This window comes from Phlebotomus papatasi, chromosome 3 (genome assembly GCF_024763615.1).
Source record: "Phlebotomus papatasi isolate M1 chromosome 3, Ppap_2.1, whole genome shotgun sequence".
In the NCBI taxonomy this organism is placed as follows: domain Eukaryota; kingdom Metazoa; phylum Arthropoda; class Insecta; order Diptera; family Psychodidae; genus Phlebotomus; species Phlebotomus papatasi.
The window spans coordinates 82,627,659-82,647,954 of record NC_077224.1 but is presented as its reverse complement, the minus strand read 5'-3'; the positions used below and the strand labels follow the sequence as shown (position 1 = coordinate 82,647,954).

Genomic DNA, 20,296 nt, shown 5'->3' with positions numbered 1-20,296 from the left:
TCAGGAACATAGGAAAAAATTAGTCATTTTAATGCTTGGGACCGTGCAAAGCAAGGACATTTTCCACTAGTCTTAGTTAATTTTTAAAAACCGAAAATCTTCGGAAACAAACCCATTTTACATTGGATTTGAATTGGAGGTTTAACTCGCTGCAGTAGATCTTTAAATCATAAAGAACTAGAGGTAGTGTTTTTAATGTGGGACAGCTTGTAATTTTGGACACTTTGAGGGTAATTTTGGACACCACAAACAAATTGATTAAAATTATGGAATTTTTTTTTAATTTTGATTAAAATTATGGAATGGATTTGAATTAAAATTGCTTTGTTGAAACTTCAGTGTGAGCAGATCCTTACGAGGATATGACAGAATTTTAAGTAGTGAATCTTTTAGTTGTTTGTTGTATAAATTTTTAATTTTTGCGATGAATAGTTCGTATAATGTTGAAAGAAATAATGGAGCATTCCCTTTACAAACAAGGTGTAGTCGTAGTGCAAAAAAACTTAGAAGAGTTCCGGAAGGGCAAGGGAATATGTGAATACGCATACTTGGAGGGCATTATTGGAAAGATTCCGGACTCCTTGAGACATCCTATTATTCCTTTTCGAAAACAGGAAGAGGACTTGATAAATTGTGTTCTCGAAAAAGACGAGGATGGATTTTCTATTACAAAATATCAGCTGTCCGAAATTACAAGCAGTGTCGAAAACTCCAAAAAGATGTCCGAAATTACAGTCAAATTTATGTTTATGATTTTATCAATTTTCAAACGTATTGGGGTTAATATTTTGGGAAAACAGAGACGGAAAACTACTTTTCAAGGTTGCAAACAACCCTGAAAAGGAGTTAATTTGAATTGGTGCTTATATACACCATGTCCCAAATTACAAACATTTCTCCTATTGAAGGGAATTTCAATAGGGGAAAGTACTCTCCCTTCGACCGTTCATGCCTTCGAATAATGTGTTTTTTTCTAGTTTTCCTAAAAGAGTTTAATGCCCAACGCACAATAACTTTTGTTTGTAAATATGTTTTCAAAGTTTCCTATGAGAGTGAGCGAGATGACTAGATTCAGATCTCACTCATTCTCATTGAAATGTCCAAAACATGTTTACAAAATAAAAATTATTGTGCGTTGGACATAACATAATTATCACGTAAATATCAATAATTGATGATAAACTGACTAATAAATAAATCTCTTAGGAAAAATAAAAGAAAATTCACATTATTCGAAGGCATGAACGTTCGAAGGTAGAGTACTTTCTCCTATTATTCTTCTAGAATGATTAGGAAGTGATACGGGACTGAACGTCTAAAGCCCGTATAAACCAAATGACTAATCCTTAGGTCTGAATTAGGCTTAAAGGGTCAGTGAGGTCAGTAAATGAGATAATCATTATTTAAGTTCCCCAATTGCCATTTTCAGGCCAATTTGAATGGAAAGATCCGCAGTAATATTTTTTTCTAATAGGAATCCACCAAGAAGAAGCTTGGAAGGATACCAAATCGATAAAACTGCAGGGTTTGCGTGTTTTTTCTTTAGAGTGCTGCATATTAAACATACCTTCACCGCTGAATTGCACGTGAACCATTCCGTCACGATGGAGCTTGTAATTTCTGGGCGACACTGGTACCTTGAAGTCCCCGCTCTCTTCCGGTTCTCGCACAGAAGCTCTGTACGCAGAGACAAAACGATAGATGAGAGCCCAGGCCTGCTCCTCGGAAATGGAAGCATTGAAGGATTTGAGGATGTCCTGAAGGCTGACACAGCCATCGGGATCTGAGCAGGAGTAGAGAGGATGTGGGGATTGGGAGGCTGTCACATCGTCACTGGATCGGTGACTGTGACTGGGCCCGGGAGTTGGAGTATCCTCCAAATTCTTGGAACTGGGATTTTTACTGTTTTCGCTCTTTGATGCCATCTCGGCACTTGCACTCTTCACTTTGCTCATCTCTCCACAAAAACAAACAAAAAAATTATTCCCGAGATGATCAGCGGTGTCTATTGTCAGAAACTATCACAGTACTGTTGTCAACAGAATACACACACTTTCCTGGCCACAAAACGAGCACCTCTCCAGCCACTTGAGTCACATGGCTACACAAAGTATTAATCACAAGTAAATCCGTGGGAAATGCAGGTCAGGAAGTGCTGCCTCAGGAATAGCTTGATTTGGCAAATGATGCGTACTTCTGACACTTGATGCACTTGCGCATTTTGTGCAGGTGACCCCAAACGGAGATTCCACAAGGTTGGGGGAGCAGGAAGCTCGTTGCACTTGACTTTTTCTCTTTTGCACTCACTTTAATCCCATTTTTTGGTCTCCCCCAAAAAAAAAAACACTTTACACCACAATTTCAATGCACTCTTGGACACCCAGAAAAAAAGAACGAATAATATAAAAAGGGAAAGGAGAACACAGAAGCAGAGCAAGGAAAAAAACTTAATAGACAAACACTCGGCAAGACCTGCGTACTCTTCCAAAGTTCAACATCAACTGACGATGGACGAAACTCCGTTTCACGACCACTCTCCATGCTTCCCACCATTCAACACTGATGGCGCTAAAAGCGGGACGAAGACCACGGAAAATATTTCAAACAAATCATTAACGGTTTCCGCAGTAATTTTATCTTTTCTCAATCAAATACATTAATAATTTTTTTTTGCTATCTTTTGCCGTCAATGAAATGCCTCTTTCATGTGTTCCTCCCACAGACGCCTTGTCCTGGACAATCGTTTTGTTGTATTTCTCACTCTCCTCCAAATGCTTTCAGACTAAACGGCAAATAGAAAAGCTTTTCAGTAACTTCTAGGAAATCGAAAAACAGCTTTAAAACTTACATTATTGAGCTGAGGATCGCTATTGTACCTTATCATCTTTGTGGGAAGTGAAAAGTTGTCCTGCGAATTGGCCAAGTAGAACGAGGGACCGCTGAAATACATAAAATCACATTCCTTAAATGCCCCAGAAGGTTTTTTGTAAAAAGTGAGGTTAAGTTGATCTTAACCTAAAAAAAATCACAACAAGGTAGAGGAGTCTTCCAAATTCGAAAGATACAGTACAATTCGTCAAATTTTAACATTTGGGAGGTATAGATGACATTAAAATTAAGAAAAATTAAGAAAAATAACTTTAGAGAGTACAGTGCCCGCTTTGTAATCTGGATGATTGGGCGACAATATGACAGATATCCGCTTCGTAATCCGGATGGATTTTTTGAATTTGTTCAACGTCTCGAAAATATAATAGAAGATTTTTTTGTAGAATTAGTATAAAAGTTTTAAAGAAGATTAAAAAGACATAGGGTAAATTAAGCTAATTCAAAACCTGCTCCAAATGGAAATTTTTCGCTACTCCAAATGGAAACGTCATTGTTTTCATGATAAATACAGTAGTAAATTATTATATTTAGGTATTTTCTATACCACAGTTTCATTATTTAGTTAATTTTGCTCCAAATAAAGCGAAAATACATTCTTAGTCACAAATTTTAATTTGTTAATTTCTCAGAAAAATTAAAAGTGTACCTTTACGACATTGAATTTTTCATAGATCGACCATGTTTTCCAATGAAAAACACAATGAGGTGACTGTTGTTTATTCGTCTTGTTTAACATTTATGTCATATTTCTGGCTAATTTTAGTTAAATTGTGTGCTAATCTTTATTGTTAATGGTACGTGAAGTTATCAAATGAAATAATTACCTATTTCGTGAACAAAAAGGGTTTTTTCTGAAGTGTCTGCAAATGTTTCAATAGGAAACCCCGGAAATACGATTTTTTGGAGAGATTTTCTTATTGTTTTAGATGGGAAAGGAGAAAACACGAGAAATAAGAACAAATCCTACCCTCAAAAGCAACTCAACAAGGTTTTGGAAGCCTTTCGTCGCGGTTTCACTTACACTGTTTGTCTCCAATTAGAAAAATTCCCTTGTCTTCATTTAGATTAATTTTGTTTCCAATAGAAGCATTTTGCACTTGTGTATTTTTCTTGTATTTAAGAAGTTTTCAAATTATTTTTAAAGAATTTTCACTAAACAGTAACATTCTAGAAGAGTCAAGGAGCAAATTTATGTAATTCTCTTCAGAAAAAAATTGAACTTAATGTGTTGAATCTTCTGTCAAAGTTAAAGCGTCTGGAAATGGTTTTGAATTAGGACATTTACCCTAATTAGTGAAGTCTGTGCTATTATAGTTCATTTATTAAAGAAAAACTTCACAAGATAATTCGTTTTCATTGGTGAACAGGGTGAACAGACATGACAGACATGCATACATAACCTCAAAATTATTTTATATGTAACCGGCGAGAATTCGTCCGGACCGTCCGAATTACGCCGATCCAAATTAGAGAGCGGGCACTGTATATCAATGTAATTTTTTGTAAAATAAAAGGAATTTGTTGCAGAAGTTAATATAATGAGATAATATTGGGAAACACCAGAGAAAAATGGTTCTAATTCAGACTCCACGCAAAACTTTCTTCACATAACCTCAAATACTACATTTTGAACTCAAACGTCGTTCAAATTTGAGGAACTGTACTGTAACTTAAATAACAGAATTTACAAGAGATTAAACTGGATTAAAGTATACTTTAATAAATCAAATGACTGTATTTACTCACAAATTTTTATTGTGACAGGGAAGACTAGGGCAGTAATTATTTAATTAATTAGTTATTAGACTTTGGAGGATGACATCTATATGAATTCATAGATATAAAGTGTGTAAATACCCAGGACGCAGTTATGGTTCTCACTAATTCTCAACAAGAATATTTTAACATAACCTCAAAAAATAAACATTTTTTATCAACCAATGCATAATTTGGATTTGAGAGACTATGCTGTACATCCAAATTATTGAGAATTATAGAGTAAAACTCCTTCAAATCCAAAAATTTTTTGCTCAGAAAGAGAAAAAATATAAAACGTTTAACCTCAAACCTTGAAAATCCAATAGAGACGGTTTCAGTGTTTGGTGGTAAAGTAGTCGAAAAATATCTCAAAATCGAGAGATTTGCTTTCTCTGTGGAGTTCAAGCAGTAAAAATTGCTATATGACTTTTCAAACTTCAATATGGGTTTTAACCAAAAAAACTTATCGTTCAGGAGCAATTTTTTGAGGTTAGTATCTAATTTGTTTAAAATTTACAGATCCGTCTTTACGAAGGTGAAGTACAAATTAGTCATTCCTTTTAAAAGCCAATTAGAAATTTCTTCCAATTCGAAATAATGCAAAATATGTTTAGTTAGAATTTTAAATGTTTATACCTAACATAATCTCAAAAATTCAAAATTTATTTACTTGTGAATAAAAGAACGATTCATATTGTGATACAATTTGACTCAGTTCTTGAGTCAGATGCAATTTTTATCAGTAATATATCCCATCTCAAAATAATGTCTTGATCCTGACCGTCCTGACTGATTTTTTTAGGTTAAAGATCTGTCAAAGTCAAGATGCATGTAGTTAGAATTTCTTAACTTTATTAATTGTCCCAAAAAGAAACAGAATCAATCGCTTTGACTTATCAATAAAACCTCAGATTCAGAGGCCCCAAGTGAAAACATGACCCGACATTTTAAAGTAACCTCAAATAAGAAGATTTATCCAATCGCGAATATACAATAAATTTTAAGAATTTTTAGATATAAAAAAAAATAGTTACTTATGTTCTCAGTCACTTATATCTCAATTTGAATAGCTTTGCAGTAGATTGTGATATCCGGAATATTTTTTAATTTATTTGAGGTTGAGGACTAATATAACCTCACATTTTAAAATGAACCTTTTACTATATCTTTTTCTTTAACAAGATTCTAGACATAGAGATCCATTGCAAACCACATTGAATGTTAATTTTTCTAAAAAAAAAATATTTTGTTGCAAAACAGGAAAAGTTCCAATGCATTTTAGAATGCATTTTCCTGCTTTGACACCTTTACTCTTCCTCTTCCCATTATTTATATTAAATTTATTGTTATTTTTATACAAGAAATATCGCGACATTATAAAATGTTCGCGACCCATTGTAATTTGGTTCAGTGCTGCTCAATAAACCGCGAAAACTTCACCGACGACTTTTCATTTCGCTTCAATTTTTCAAAATGAGGTTATGTTCAATATAACCTTCAAACCGTTAACTGGATCCAACATTAAAAGTTCTTCCAATATATTTGCAAAAGTAGGGAATGATAAGTGATGCAGGAAGTTCCGCATTGAGTAGAGGATTTTCGCACAACGGTAAAGGCCAATGTGAGGTTAGAATGAATATAACCTTTAAAAATTCTTTCAACATTCATTTTTCGAATTTCTCTTCATTTGAACTTAAAAAATAGCAGTTTTTCTCTAATAAAAAAAAATTAAATAAAATATTGAAAGTAATTTTGTGAGGTTATGCTAAACATAACCTACAAAAATTCTCTAAAAAATAGAACAAATTTCGTTAAGATTAAAACAAATTACTTACTTCAGCACTTCCTTGAATTTATCTTCATATTTCTGGCGCTCGCTATTCAGGACCACAATATCCTGGTGCATAGTATTAATCTTCATGATCAGCATTTTCCTATCGTCCAGGAGAGTACTGAAAAAAAATTAAACCTGCAAAAACAATTTTCAACAAAAAAAAACTCTTCTCACTTTATATGCTCAGATTGTTTGGAAATTTTCTTCTGAATTATCTTCTCTCGTTCCTCATGCTCATTCTCCCACATCTTCATATTCTCCAGAATTATCTCCGTCTGGGCCTTAATCTCCAACAGCAATCTAGAGATTAAAAATGTTACCACTTTTATCTTTGTCAAGTGCCAAAATTTAGTCACCCAAAGTTACCCACTTGTACTCATTCTGAAGCTCTTCGTAATCCTTCTGAAGAGTCTGATAGCGATTGACAAGATCTTGGTTGTGCTTCTCAAAGATCGCCTTGTCCTGCCTGATGCCTGTTATTTCGGTTTCCAGATTAATCAATCGATTTATCTCTTGCTTCAACAAATCCATTTCTCCCTGATTGCCCTTCAAGAGATCCGTCAGGGCTTTACTTCTGCCCTCCAGGGAAGCCACTTCGTCCCTCAGGCTGGACATTTCGCTCTTGAGATTTGCATTCTCTCTTTGCAGAGCTGAATTTTGTTTCTCCAGCTCTGCCGTATCTCCTCTGAGTGAGGTATTGGCAGCATTAAGCTCTTGAATCTTGATACTCTCTCTCCTCACACGAGATGTCCGAATGGCTGACAATTCTTCAGACAATTCCTCAATAGCCTCTCGGTATCTGATTGAAAATGATCAAGGAATGTCTGTGTCAAGCTTTTAACGGAAAATCTCAATGGAATATTAGGTTATGTCGAACCTAACCTTAAAAACCCAATTTTTCTAAATTCTCCTATCTGACTTTTAAAAGATTTTTCAGCATATTTCCTAGATGTCCTTTTCACATAAAAGGACTTAATTCTCTTATTTTGGTGAAGAGTTTCATAAAAATTGAGGTTATATTGTGTCTAACCTAAAATATATTTGCTCAATTTATTTTAATTCAAGAAGAAATTAACATTTTCAGAATTTTCAGGAATTTTACAGAAAACTGGAACACTTTAATTCACTTCTAGAGAGAGGTTTTAAACGTCTTATTGCATTTCAAGCTCCATTCAATCATAACCTCAAAAAAAATTTCAGGTTAGAAGCTTTTACAAAACACCTAAACTTTGAATAATTTGTTTATCCAAAAAGAAACTAAAAGAGACGAAGCCTCTTTAAACCTTGCATGATTCCTCTGGGAAAAAAACGATTTAACCTCAAATTGTCCGCGAAACTTTAAAGCTGATTATCTCGGAAACTAGAAAAGATAGATCTCCTTAGCTCTGCTTGACTTTTATTTTTTTCCTATCTCTAAATATAAAATCCTTTAGCAAAAAAATTTTATGATATTGAGGTTATAATGTGTCTAACCTAAAATATATACGAAGAACGATATTGATGCTAGAAGAATTTAAAGTTCTAACCTTTCCGATCTCAGGCATTTTAAGAACAAATAAAACAGTCTAGAATTAAGAGGAGAGATAAACATCATAAACTTTACATGATTTCATTTAAAGCAGATTATCTCAAGAACTAGAAGTGATATAGATCCTCTAAGTTTTCCATGACTTTTATTTATTTTTGATCTTCGAGGATGAAATCCTTTAGGAAAGGATTTTTATTGACATTGTGGTTATATCGGGTCTAACCTAAAATATATTTCAGCGATAATTTTGACACAACAAAAAACTGGAATTCTAACTTTTCCTATGTGAGAAATTTTAGAACGAGTTGAAACTCCTTTATACATTTAAAACTGTATCGGATCGTAACCTCAAAAAGTATTTTAGATTTCAGTAAAATGAAAAATATGAGGTTATGGAATTCAAATGTTTCAAACACGTTTTTCAGAAATTCACAAACGCTGGTAGAAATATTTTCAAATTTCAACATCTTAGGTTAGAATAAAATTCAATAATTTTTAGGTTAGTTTTTCTTTTATTGGCTTCTACTGTTACGACAGTTTTCATAAACATCATAAAGGCTGAATTATCGACAAAAAATCAATTTAAAATGTATTGAAATTTTAAGGTTAGATCTAAGATAACCTAAATTAATTTATTATTTGAATTAATTTATTGGCAAAGTAAGACAATGAAGACCAAAAATCATATTGATTTGACAAAAAAAATCTTTTTTACATTTGTAAGGTTAAGTTAGCCTCGGATAACTTTACATTTAATATATAACCTCAAGTTTTGGAATAACTTTTTTCCGAAATAAATAAAATAATTATACTAAACGGATAGCTCTCTCATTTATCTAGCTCAATATGAGGTTATGCCGAACATAACCCACAAATATTCTCTAAATAAAAGTAACCGAGCCAAAGGGTAGCTCATACTCATTTTTAGTTACAAAGCTTTCTGGTTTTTCGGATTTCGTGAGTCAAAAACTGGATTTCTCGGGTATCGCGGCGCAAAACTGGATTACTTCGTGTTTTGCATGATGCAAAAACAGGGTTTCTCGTGTTTCACGATGAAAAAATTGAGTTTCTCGGGTTTCGAAATGCAAAAAGTAGATTTTCTCATGCTTCGCGCAATTCATAAAATTGGATTTCTCGGATTTCGCGATGCAAAACTGTTTTTCTGGGGTTTCTCGATGCAAAAAATTGATTTTCTCGGGCTTTACGGTGAAAAAAACTGGGTTTAGGGGGTTTCGTGATGCAAAAAGTAGATTTTCTCGTGTTTTATAATGCAAAAACATTAAGGTTTCTCAGGTTTCGCAAGCTATTCTTGGGTTTCTACTGCTTCGCAATGCAAAAACTGGGTTTCAGGTGTTTCGCAATTTAAAAAAAACTGGGTTTTGTGATGCAAAAGTGGATTTTCTCGTGCTCCTTGATGCAGAAACTAGATTTCTCCGGTTTCGCGATGTAATTCTTCGGTTTTTCGGGTTTCGCGATATAAAAAATGGATTCTTCGGGTTTCCTGATGCAATTCTTGGATTTTTTCAGATTTCACGATGCAAAGATTAGGTTTCTGGGATTATGCGATGCAAAAATTAAACTTTTAGGATTTTGCGATACAAAAACTTGATTTCTCGAGTTTTACTATGCAATCCTTACGCGTTTCTCGGATTTCACGATCCAACAATTAAGTTTCTCGGGTTTCGCTATGCAAAAATTAAGTTTCTCAGATTCCGCGGTGCAATTCCTGGGTTTCTGTGCTTCGCGACGCAAAAACTGGATTTCTCAGGGCTTCACGATGCAAAACATGAGTTTCTAGGGTTATTTTGCTATGGAAAAATCAGGTTTTACAAGTTTGCGAAGCATTTCTGAAACAATTAAGAAGGGTTTCTCGATATGAGTTACCCCTTAAAACAAGGTTAAAGGCTCGAAACCAGAAAACCGTCAGAGAACTTAGATAAATCTTTCGTAAAATCTAGGAGATATTTCATGCAAAAAATTCTCCGTCAGTGAAAAATCTCAATGAGCCACCCCTTGAACAGAGCGCGAAATGTGCATATGCTGCATGCTACAAAATCTACATGCTGCATATGCTTCATGTAGGATAAAAATGGCTAAAGGAGTGTGAAAAGTTTCTTACTTGGCTTCTCCCTTCTCGAAGAAAGTTATTTGATCATTTTTCACTGATATATCCGCCACCAGCTCAGCCTCCCTTTGCGTAGCAATTTGGAGTTTTTGAGTTGTTCTCTGAAGATCCTGCTCCTTCTTCTCCAAATTCGCCTCCAAGGATGCTATCTTCTGTTTCAGGTCTCCCACCTAAAAACCCAAAAGGGAATCCTTTTAAATCTCAATTTTTAAGGGAAAATCTCTAAGTTTGAGATACATTTTTTATCAAATCCTTCATCTGCTGCGTCAATTTGATCTTTTCCTCAGCTGCAATTTGTTGCATTCTGCCCCATTCCAGGCTCTTCCATCGCAATGCAACGGTGGCTTTCGAGGCTTCACTTGATTTCTGGTTCAATAACTTCTGCAACTCCTCAATACATTGCGTGTCTTTGTCCTTGATCAAAACCCCGCCAAAAATCATTGAGAGAGAGAAAGAGAGAGTTTTGTGTTTATTTTAACTCTGCATTGATTTAGCGTCAAGCTTTTATTGTTTTTTTTTCTGTACAACTCTGGCGTATTTACCATATTCACACTTGCTCGGCGGATTCCATTGCCATTGTCAACGACCAACGTTGAGGTTCTGCACGTGCAGAAGCGTCGATGAATCTCCAATTGTGACTGGGCGCTTTTATTTTCCCTCATCAACTCCTCAATTTTGGCATCTTTTCTCTCCAACTCCAACCGAGCATTCTTCACCTCACCCTCAAGGTTGGATTTCTTAGGATTAAAGGACAATTGAACAGATATATCAAGTGAAACGGAAGTGTATAAAAACTTTAAGAAGACGCAAAAAAGAAAATTTAAAAATCTATATTGATTCTTAAGATATCTCAAAATAAAGAAATTCATAGTTCCTATATACTCGACTACAACGCCCCTGGTGATGGTTTTACAAACTTCAACACTTTTAGAAAATTGTCGCCCACTTCAACACCTTTAAAATTGTCTTTGATACGAATAAAATCGGTTAAGTAAATATCGAGTTATAACCAAAACCGTGCTAAAAGACAGAAAAATCGGTCTTGTCCTCATTACAGGATCAACAACAAATAATAACGTAATAAAAAAGATTTGCATTAATGACCACTAATGTCAGTAAAAAATATAAATTGGTCAGCGAAGAATTAAGCCAGTGATAATCCTAAATTAGCTTATAGAGGTGCATTTCCTTCGGGATCGGGAATCTTCGTTTTTTCCATTTTGTTTTTTACACTTTTGTTTTTCCCAGTTTTTTCTTTGGAATCTTTGTCTTCGGTAACTTTTGTTTTTAAAAACTTTGTCTTTGGAAATCTTGTATTTCATACATTTTTCACAATTTTCATAAATTCTGTCTGTAACACATTTTGCACAAGTATATTTTATACCTTTCCAAAAATTTCCTTTTTCTCAAAAAATTTCCATTTGCCCCAAAGGACGAAACTAAAAATTTCCCAAAGCACAGAAAATTTTTCGTAGCCCCAAAGTACGAAACTAAAAACCTCCAAAAAACAGAAAATTTCCTTTTGCCCCGACAAACGATATTGATAATTTCCTAAAACACAGAAAATTTCCCTTTGCCCCGACAGACGATACTGATAAGTTCCCAAAACACAGAAAATTTTCCTTTGCCCAAAATGACGAAACTAAAAATTTCGCAAAACAGAAAATTTCCCTTTGCCCTGAAGGCCGAAACTAAAAATCTCCCAAAAACAGAAAATTTCCTTTCGTCCTGATAGGCGATACTTTTAACATCCCAAAACACCCTTGTCCCAAAGGACAAGACTAAAAATTTCCCGATTACTGATTACGATTTACGATTACTGATCATTTTTAATTTTTTACTGACCACTTTTTATTTTCTATTGATAACATTTTATTTTCTACTGATCAAATTTTATTTTTTACTGCTCAATTTTAATTTTTTACTGACCATATTTTATTTTTCATTGATCAATTTTTATTTTTTGCTGACCGCTTTTGATTTTCTACTGATCAAATTTAATTTTTTACTGCTCATTTTTAATTTTTGACTGACCATATTTTATTTTTCACTGATCACTTTTTAATTTTATGCTGACCACTTTTTGTTTTTTACTGACCATTTTTTATTTTTTGCTGCTTTTTTAAATATTTTTACTGATCATTTTTAATTTTTTGCTGACCAAATTCAATATTTTTACTGCTCATTTTAAATTTTTTACTGACCACTTTTTATTTTTTACTGACCACTTTTTGTTTTTTACTGATCATCTTTCGAGATTTCAAATTCCCATTTTATCAATGCGTCGATCCCAGGATTAATCTTAATCTTAAAAGGATCGAAATCCCGGGATTTCAGGACCTCAGGATCCCGTATTGGAAACTCTAATCGCGTGCATATTTTAAAATGCTACGAGACTTGAGATCGTAATCGTAAAAAGTATGGCCACTTTTTTCTAGATATTCAGATCTTTGCACCGGGCGGGAGTCTAATTCATAACCATGAGTCAAGCTGGGGATCTATCTGCCTAAAAAATATCTCATTCGGACATTTAGTTACTCGTACCGAGCGGAACTTGTACTCACAACTGAGAGAGTCAAGTCAGAAATCTCAATAAGACTTCATTTGACATCAAATTTCAGTTCAGTACAGGGTTTTCATTGTAAGGTCTCGGGTTCGAATCCCACTTCTGACATGATTGTTTTTCTTTGTTCTCAATAGTTTCACATGTTTTTCACTTTAACTTTCAACAATTTGTGGAAGATTGTTGATGATTCCTTTGAAAATTCTAAAGAACTTGTACCTCCTTACTTTGATACATTGCTGAAAATTTTCGGAAGAAAAACACTCACCTCGAATTCAAGACTTTGAATTTTCGTCTCAGCCGTGGATAGTTGCTCGATGTAGGTCTCAATGGTCTGCTGAAGATTGTCATTTTGTATCTCCAGATCTTCCATGAGAGTCTTCAGCTGCAGTGACTCCTCAATGAGCTCCTTCTGCTGCGGTTGCTGCAGAAGTTGCTCCGAGAGCGATGCCAATTCATTGGACAGATCATCGATGATCTGTGAATATTGCTGATTCTGCTGATGCATCCTCGAATCCCCCTCCTGCTCCATCTCACTCCCAGACAACACTTTGACCCCTAAACCACCCTCAGAAGCACCATTGTGCGAAATAATTCCCGAGCTTGAACTTCCACTGACTTTCGATGACTGCAAAATGATGGGGAAAAAATGCGGATTAAAAGCCCATTTTCACTGCTTTTTATTCCGTTATAAAATATTATTTTCACAAATTATTTGTGTGGAATTGAGCAATTTATTAGCCTTTATGTGCGCCTCTGCAGAGGAAATTCCAACTAAATAGCATGGGAATATGTCTCCATTTTTCACTCAATTTATTCGATTTCCACCCACAATGCACATTTTCTCCCCATTTTCATGACTTTTCATCATTTTTCCTGCACTTGTTAGTGTCACAACTCTTCAGTTCATTTTTGTTTTTGCAAATATTCAGACGCGGTGGTACGGGAAATTCAATTGAAAATTATAGTTTAATTGATCTCTATAAACATTTCACTGCACACAAGAAACTTCCAAGGCAAAAGACACAAATTTTCCAGGTGAAAAAAAACTTTTTATTTTATTCAAATGGAAAATTAGCAAATGATAATTGAGACAATTTTCTCAAAAATTAGTTTAGCAAAAGTTTCTTAAACCAATTTTCGGAACAGAGAGAGAAATGAAAAACTGCTGATAGTCACAATTAATCCTTTTGTTCACACTAAATCTTTCCAGTCGCTTAGGAGCCCCATCCCACTTCTGAAATATAATATAAATCGGAACGGCAGAAAAACACTTTCTTAGGTGAGGTCTTTTCCCCCTTCGCGAAGGAGAAGAATAAAAAGGAAAAAAAAGTGTCTTGAGAAAAAGCACGAAAGTTAGAAGAAAAGCCCCAAGAGCGAATATATATATGACCAAATTGGAAGCAATCGTCTGCTCAACTGAAATAGAAATCGAAGGATTCGACACATGCACCTGAAATTTGAGATTGAAATGTGTTATACCATTTACAAATAATAAGTCTGCACGTATTGTTACCCTCTTATGTAGTAAAATGTTGTATATTTATGTACCACACGACATACCTTTCAGTACGACCAGGATCATTTTGTCAATAATCCTCTCGAGAGAAAGTGAAACACATTATTCACAAAACTTTTTCGTCCTTTTTAAGAACACTATCTTCCCAATCCCCTCCAGGAACATCCCAATTATTTGACCCAGAAAAAATATTTTATTTCTCTCTTCAAAGCACCAATTGGAAGACTCCCCGCGTGATTGTTATTAATAAAAAGGATATACCATAAGGGAAGAATTTTCACACATTTGCGTTTTTGGATCGTCTCTCCCTCCTCCTCCTTTCACCCTCTCACATTCTTCCTGACACACACTGGAAAAAGACATATTGATTTTGCAATAAATCCACCTTTTAGAATATATTCCACAATTTCTTCACAAAAGTCTCTTTCTGTGTCATTCCCTCCGTGTGGCAAACAAAGTTCCAATTTTGGAAGACTATTTTACACAAACCCAAAAACATTTTGAGCACTTTGAGGCCTTTATGGGAGGCTAACATAATAATTAATCATTTTCTTGAGTCTTCTTCCGCGCAATTTCCCATGGCGATGACAAACTCATGTCTCAGCTAATGAAGACACTTTCTTTTCAACGATCAATCGATTTTGCCTAATATTTAGAACTTGCCTTTATTGAGGTAATTAGGGGAAGGTTGGGTAATTTCACGCATATATAACTCCATATATTTTCATTAAGATACTTTAGGATATTAATATTCATACTATCACGATTTTACATGTCATTTACCACAGAAACACGATTTTTCATCATAAGTCTATAATTCATGTGAGTAACACTTACACAATTTCTACTAGACCGAGTGAAAAAAGATCTTAGTGAAAAGATCTTGAAATTTCTGTTAAAATTAAACCGGTTCAAAACGGCTGAGAAACAATTCTGAAACAATAAGCAGTTTCTTTTCGAAAATAAATTCTTTAACTTTTAAGCTATTTTGGAGTAGCTTTTGAGTGATTTGTGGACCGGTTCAAATCGATTAAGGACTGGTAAACGGTAAATGCTGCGAATGTAGGGTACGCTGGTATTACCAAAACCAGGGGCATGACATTTCCTGTTTCCCATATGTTTCTAGCAAGCCGAAAAAAATTTTGAGATTATTAGCTGTTTTCTGTCATTGTAGAATTAATTAGCAAAGAATACTAATACAAAATAAAAGCCAATTTAATAACGAAGAGGCAACCGAAAACCCTAAATTGGTAACCTACATATTTTTGGAGATATCTCGTGAAATGTGTACGAAAACAGGGAAAAAAACACACTAAAACTGGACGCATTTTTCAGAGCTAAGCTAATGTCACCCCCTGACCAAAACGCTCCTAATATCGATCAAGCGATGCTTGTAATATCGACTTCTCTTCCAATTGATGGATAAAAGAAGTAATTTTTCTACATGAACATTAATTATTATATGATTGTTTAATTATTTTATGTTTCACGATGTCAAATAAAAAACCAGTGATAAGTCTATGGTAGCTAAGATTCTTTACAGATGACCTCGAAATGCGTGCAACTCGGGGTGCTTGCAACTCGGAATGCGTGAAAATTCGATTGTAAATTGAATTTTGGGGATAAAGAATCGCGTCGAGTACACTGTTTTTGTCGGTCGAAACGAATAAAATTAGCTCGACGCGATTCTTTACCCACAAAATTCAACTCACAATCGAAATTTCACGCATCCGAGTTGCAAGCACCCCGAGTTGCACGCATTTCGAGATCACCTGTAAAGAATCTCAGCTACCATAAGCTTATCTGGGCTTATCACTGGTCATTTTCTATTTTAAATAGTCTGAGTGGGGAAGACCAACAAAAGAAAAAAGATTAATTGAAATCGGTCAATAAATATTAGAGAAGGGGCATTTGATATCCAAATAATGTATGTCTCAAATGTAACCAACATATTTTCAACGTAGGGTGAAAGGAATGTCTATTGACACTTGAAGAACTCGTGTCAGCACCTATTGACAACCTACTTTGTACCATTTGGGATATGAAATTTGAACATCTCTGTTTATAGTAAGAGGTATATTACAGAAAAAAAACATTATATTACTTATATTTTACTAAATACATTAAATAATTTTCAACATTTTGACAAAAGTGTCAATAGGGGTTCCCTGTCGAACAGACGTTCCTCCGACCCTAATCGAGCTATTTCTTAAAAATATAATGTATGAACGCAATGGATGTAAATTATATGAAAATTATGTGCGTTGAATGCCAGTATAATAACTTGACTAAAAATTGTATAGAAAATATCAGTTATTTTCTATTAATACATATAATACATTTTGTTTGATAAATTCCAGTTAAAATATTGTTATTTTCCCTTAAAATTACGATCAAACATTTTTGATCTATAAACAAGTCATAATATAATCTATTTTTGAGTGAAAATGTGTAAAACTATGTCAAATATTTTTAAAGTATATTTATCTTACATATTCATGCCATTATGTTCACATAATGTCGTGAAATTGTATGAACATCATGTTCTGATATATTTTAGTTACATTTGTTCCATAAAAGACACAAGTTATATACAACTTGTCTTCTTTTTGTATGGCGCTGCCAGATTGTCAAATTCTACTTTGTTTACTAAGCAAAAGTTCATCTGCGAGTGAAAATTTGTGAAAAAAGTGATGTCTCACATTAATTAGAGTCCTGAAATGCACCAGCGTGTGCAGAAAAATCGAGTATACAGAGAAAAGGCATTAAATTTTACAAAGTAAGTGCAAATGATGAAAAAGTAGTGAATTAACACTTCGTTTGTGAGAGCTAATATTTTCTTCCTTTAATTGCAGTGTACCGCAAGTACAAGCATTAGGACAGCTTCCAGATCATTTGTTATGAAATCAAATTGCAGAATGAGTGCCCAGAATGCAGAAAAAGTTTATCAAAAGCATAATCTTTCAGTGTTTTGACATTTTTGCTGTATAGTGATATTATTGACGTAAGAAGTCTACAAAATGTAAATATGATATACGACATTTTGTAAATATAATCACTAAAATATATACATGTGTTTTATTTTCTGCTTTTCTTACTTATTCGGGTTACAACATCTTGATTTTATTTTATCAGAACAAAAAGAAGATTATGGCGTGGAAAATACAGAAAATTGGTGACGCCAAACTCAAATTAATGGAAAAATGATACACAAAACATTGCAGTGCAATGATATTTGTCCAAATTAGGGGAATGTAGGCATGGTTCGCACAGAGTTAACCTTCAAACGATGCGAATTTTCTCTTTGTTTGCAAAGAGCTAACTGTCCATTTCTGATCTCGTTTCATGAGCTTAATAATGATCTATCTTTTGGCTAAGAAAAGACGAATTAGCTCCTTGCAAACAAAGTGAAAATTTGCGTTGTTTGAAAGTTCACTCTGTGCGAACCATGCCAACATTCCCCTATTGTTTAAAGGGCTGTATTCTATCAATACACGCAGTAAAAATTTGAGAACCATAAGTTTTTTAAATGATGTAATGTAAAAAGCAATAAATTTATTCAATTTTGTTTTATTTAATTTCTCAGCTTTCCCTTAAGAATTTCAAGTCGGGAATTAAATTTTGTTCACTAATATTTTAGCCTCTAACGGAAAACAATTGCATTAAACTTTCATACGCGATAAAAGTGCACGAGGCACAAAAAATGTGACTGAATCGTTGAGGATAAATATTTATTCATTTGAGGAAAATATTTGAGCAAGTCGTAAAGAAAAATGGACAAGAAATCACAGTTCTTTAGTCGATAGTTATAATATTGGTATGACAGAGTGATTATTGATTATATTTTATTTAGTCATAAACAATACATTTTACCGTACACGATGACTTGATTAACTCTAAAATAAAAAATTGTTATATTTCGGCTATAAAAATTCCCCATTCACCCGAATACGGACCTGTTTTATGCGGTTATATAGAAGAAATTTGTAAAGTCTTTGCCATCATTTTTGTATAGATATCAGACATCTCTACTCATTTATGGCGATAAATGCTCCTTGGGATCTTGATCTCAGATATAAATTATACAAAAATTTTGTCAAAATCGCTTCAGAAACACCAAAAATGCAGTCCGGTCATGATATTTTTGGGTTATAGCTCGGGTCAGGGAACATCGAGGGAGGAGTGCGACCCACCGTTGGAAAGGTCTCGACCTCAGCTACAACATACTAAAATTTGAAGAAAAAGCATTGCCTAGTTTTCGAAATATTCGAGATCGATTAATCGAAAATCGATTTGTCTGTTAAAGTTGATCATTTCCTTAACTGATCGATAATACCCCCGTCTCCCTATCACCCTTTGCCATCCTTTTTGAAATCGATTCAGTTGTTAAATTGAGACAGAGCTTGAAGAATTTTGGAAATCCACCCCGGTTTGTCCAAGGGTTATCTTGTAGTAGAAAGCCGTCCCATCCCTCCACCGGCTTCTAAAGTAGCCTATTTGGCCTAAACCTTTCTACCGTCTAAGTCTATTTTTCTATTTCGTCCTTGTGAAAGGTGATAGTCCTATCGAATTTTGAATGCTTTCAGAAACTGGCTAGCCATGTGATATTTCAATTAATTTGACAAAAGGTGACATTCTAACTTTCCTTCATCTCTAAGTGATTTTAACGCCCCAAACGGTGATCACTTGAACTTATGATGTTCTAAAAAATTGTTGAGCATTCGATTATCTCTCTTAATGGACTTTCTGTCCCAAGAAGGTTCAGGCTTTTAGGATTAATTTCAGTTTTTGGAGGGGGATAATTTAGGGTTGCAAGTGCAAGAAAACCCCTTGATTTTCTCACGTGAAATCCCAACATCAAATGATTTTTTTCCAACTTGATTTTCGATGGGGTATGATTGAAAAGAAAGGGAGAAAAAAATTAGTATGATAATCTTGCCTTATACTTGAATAACATATAATAAATAATATTGAGTTTGGGCACGAAAAATAAGATTTATTGCTGTGTTTATCGCATCATTCAGCACGCCATCGACACACACTCATGCAAAGGTGCAGTGATCATCACTTTTCGGCGCGCGCGAAATTTTTCCCCCCAGGAAAATATAAAAAAAAGAGAAAGCAAACCCCTCAGCACGACAGCAACGCGCCAAAAATATTTTCCAAAATACCAAAAGCTCTTTATTCATTCCCATCAACAACAAAATACTACTCTCCCTCCGTCCTTACGACAAACTAACTCATAAAACCGTTTACGAACTTTTCTTCACATCAACCCCTCAATTCGTAAACTTTCCCGTCAAAGCTCCTTTTGTGCTTTAGGGTTAGAAATTTTCTGCAAAATTTTGTGGTGTTGTAGTGAAAATTGCAGTCAATTGTTGCAATAATGGTTGAGAGTGTTGAGTGAGGAAGCTCTCTCCTTTATAGCCTTTTAATTCGAAGGGTGAATCAATATATAGAGCGATTTGGCATTGTATGGAAATTTGTGTGATTGCATTTAGTTTTGTCCGTCAATCAAAAATAGATTTCTCACCCTTCAAAGAAGGTTGAACTTGACTCTCTCTTTTCCCTCTCACATTCTCTCATGACGACACAAAAACATTAATAAAATATTGTAAAACTCACCCCTCTCAGCAATTTCTCCTTCAATTCAGCAAAATCCACCAAAGCCTCATGCATATCAATCCTATATTTAAGATTTTCATCCTGAAGATAGCCTATCTGACGATCTAATTTGATATTCTCACTGAAGAGATCCTTCAGCAGGTCTCCTAACAAATCGACACCATCTCCTAAATTACCCTAATAATAAAAATACTTAATAAATTTAAAAGAAAAAAATCCCTAAACGATTTTACTAAAGAAGTCTCTCACCTGATAACTCCGATTTTATATCTTTTTGGTTAAAACAAATATTTTACACACATCAAAAAGTCATTATACAAAAACTGACTTTAAAGAAAAAAATAAATTTATTCGGGAAAAATAACAAAAATATAGAAAAAATATACGATATAGAATTTCTTTTCTCATTTCCACAGCAAGTAACATGATATTGCAAGAAAAAACATTATGAGCAG

General features: G+C 34.2%; 2 protein-coding genes across 8 annotated transcripts in view; both read right to left on the bottom strand.

Moving 5' to 3' along the window:
- The window catches only part of LOC129806068 (protein spire), a 79,493-nt gene extending 76,976 nt beyond the window's left edge, over positions 1-2,517 (bottom strand). For all 4 annotated transcript variants that reach the window (XM_055854389.1, XM_055854391.1, XM_055854390.1 and 1 more), the window contains exon 1: positions 1,568-2,517. In XM_055854389.1, coding sequence (XP_055710364.1) covers positions 1,568-1,955 — 388 coding nt within the window. In that variant the 5' untranslated portion in view covers positions 1,956-2,517. The remainder of the gene's footprint in view (positions 1-1,567) is intronic.
- Positions 2,518-2,612: 95 nt separating this feature from the next.
- The window catches only part of LOC129806067 (girdin-like), a 36,817-nt gene continuing 19,133 nt past the window's right edge, over positions 2,613-20,296 (bottom strand). For 3 of the 4 annotated variants that reach the window (XM_055854385.1, XM_055854386.1, XM_055854388.1), the window contains 9 exons: positions 12,966-13,325; positions 10,677-10,871; positions 10,372-10,548; positions 10,129-10,304; positions 6,852-7,280; positions 6,656-6,781; positions 6,483-6,599; positions 2,849-2,939; positions 2,613-2,782 (listed from right to left, as the gene is read on the bottom strand). In XM_055854385.1, the coding sequence (XP_055710360.1) occupies positions 2,687-2,782; positions 2,849-2,939; positions 6,483-6,599; positions 6,656-6,781; positions 6,852-7,280; positions 10,129-10,304; positions 10,372-10,548; positions 10,677-10,871; positions 12,966-13,325 (1,767 nt within the window). In that variant the 3' untranslated portion in view covers positions 2,613-2,686. The remainder of the gene's footprint in view (positions 2,783-2,848; positions 2,940-6,482; positions 6,600-6,655; positions 6,782-6,851; positions 7,281-10,128; positions 10,305-10,371; positions 10,549-10,676; positions 10,872-12,965; positions 13,326-20,296) is intronic. The other variant, XM_055854387.1, reaches the window with a different exon arrangement.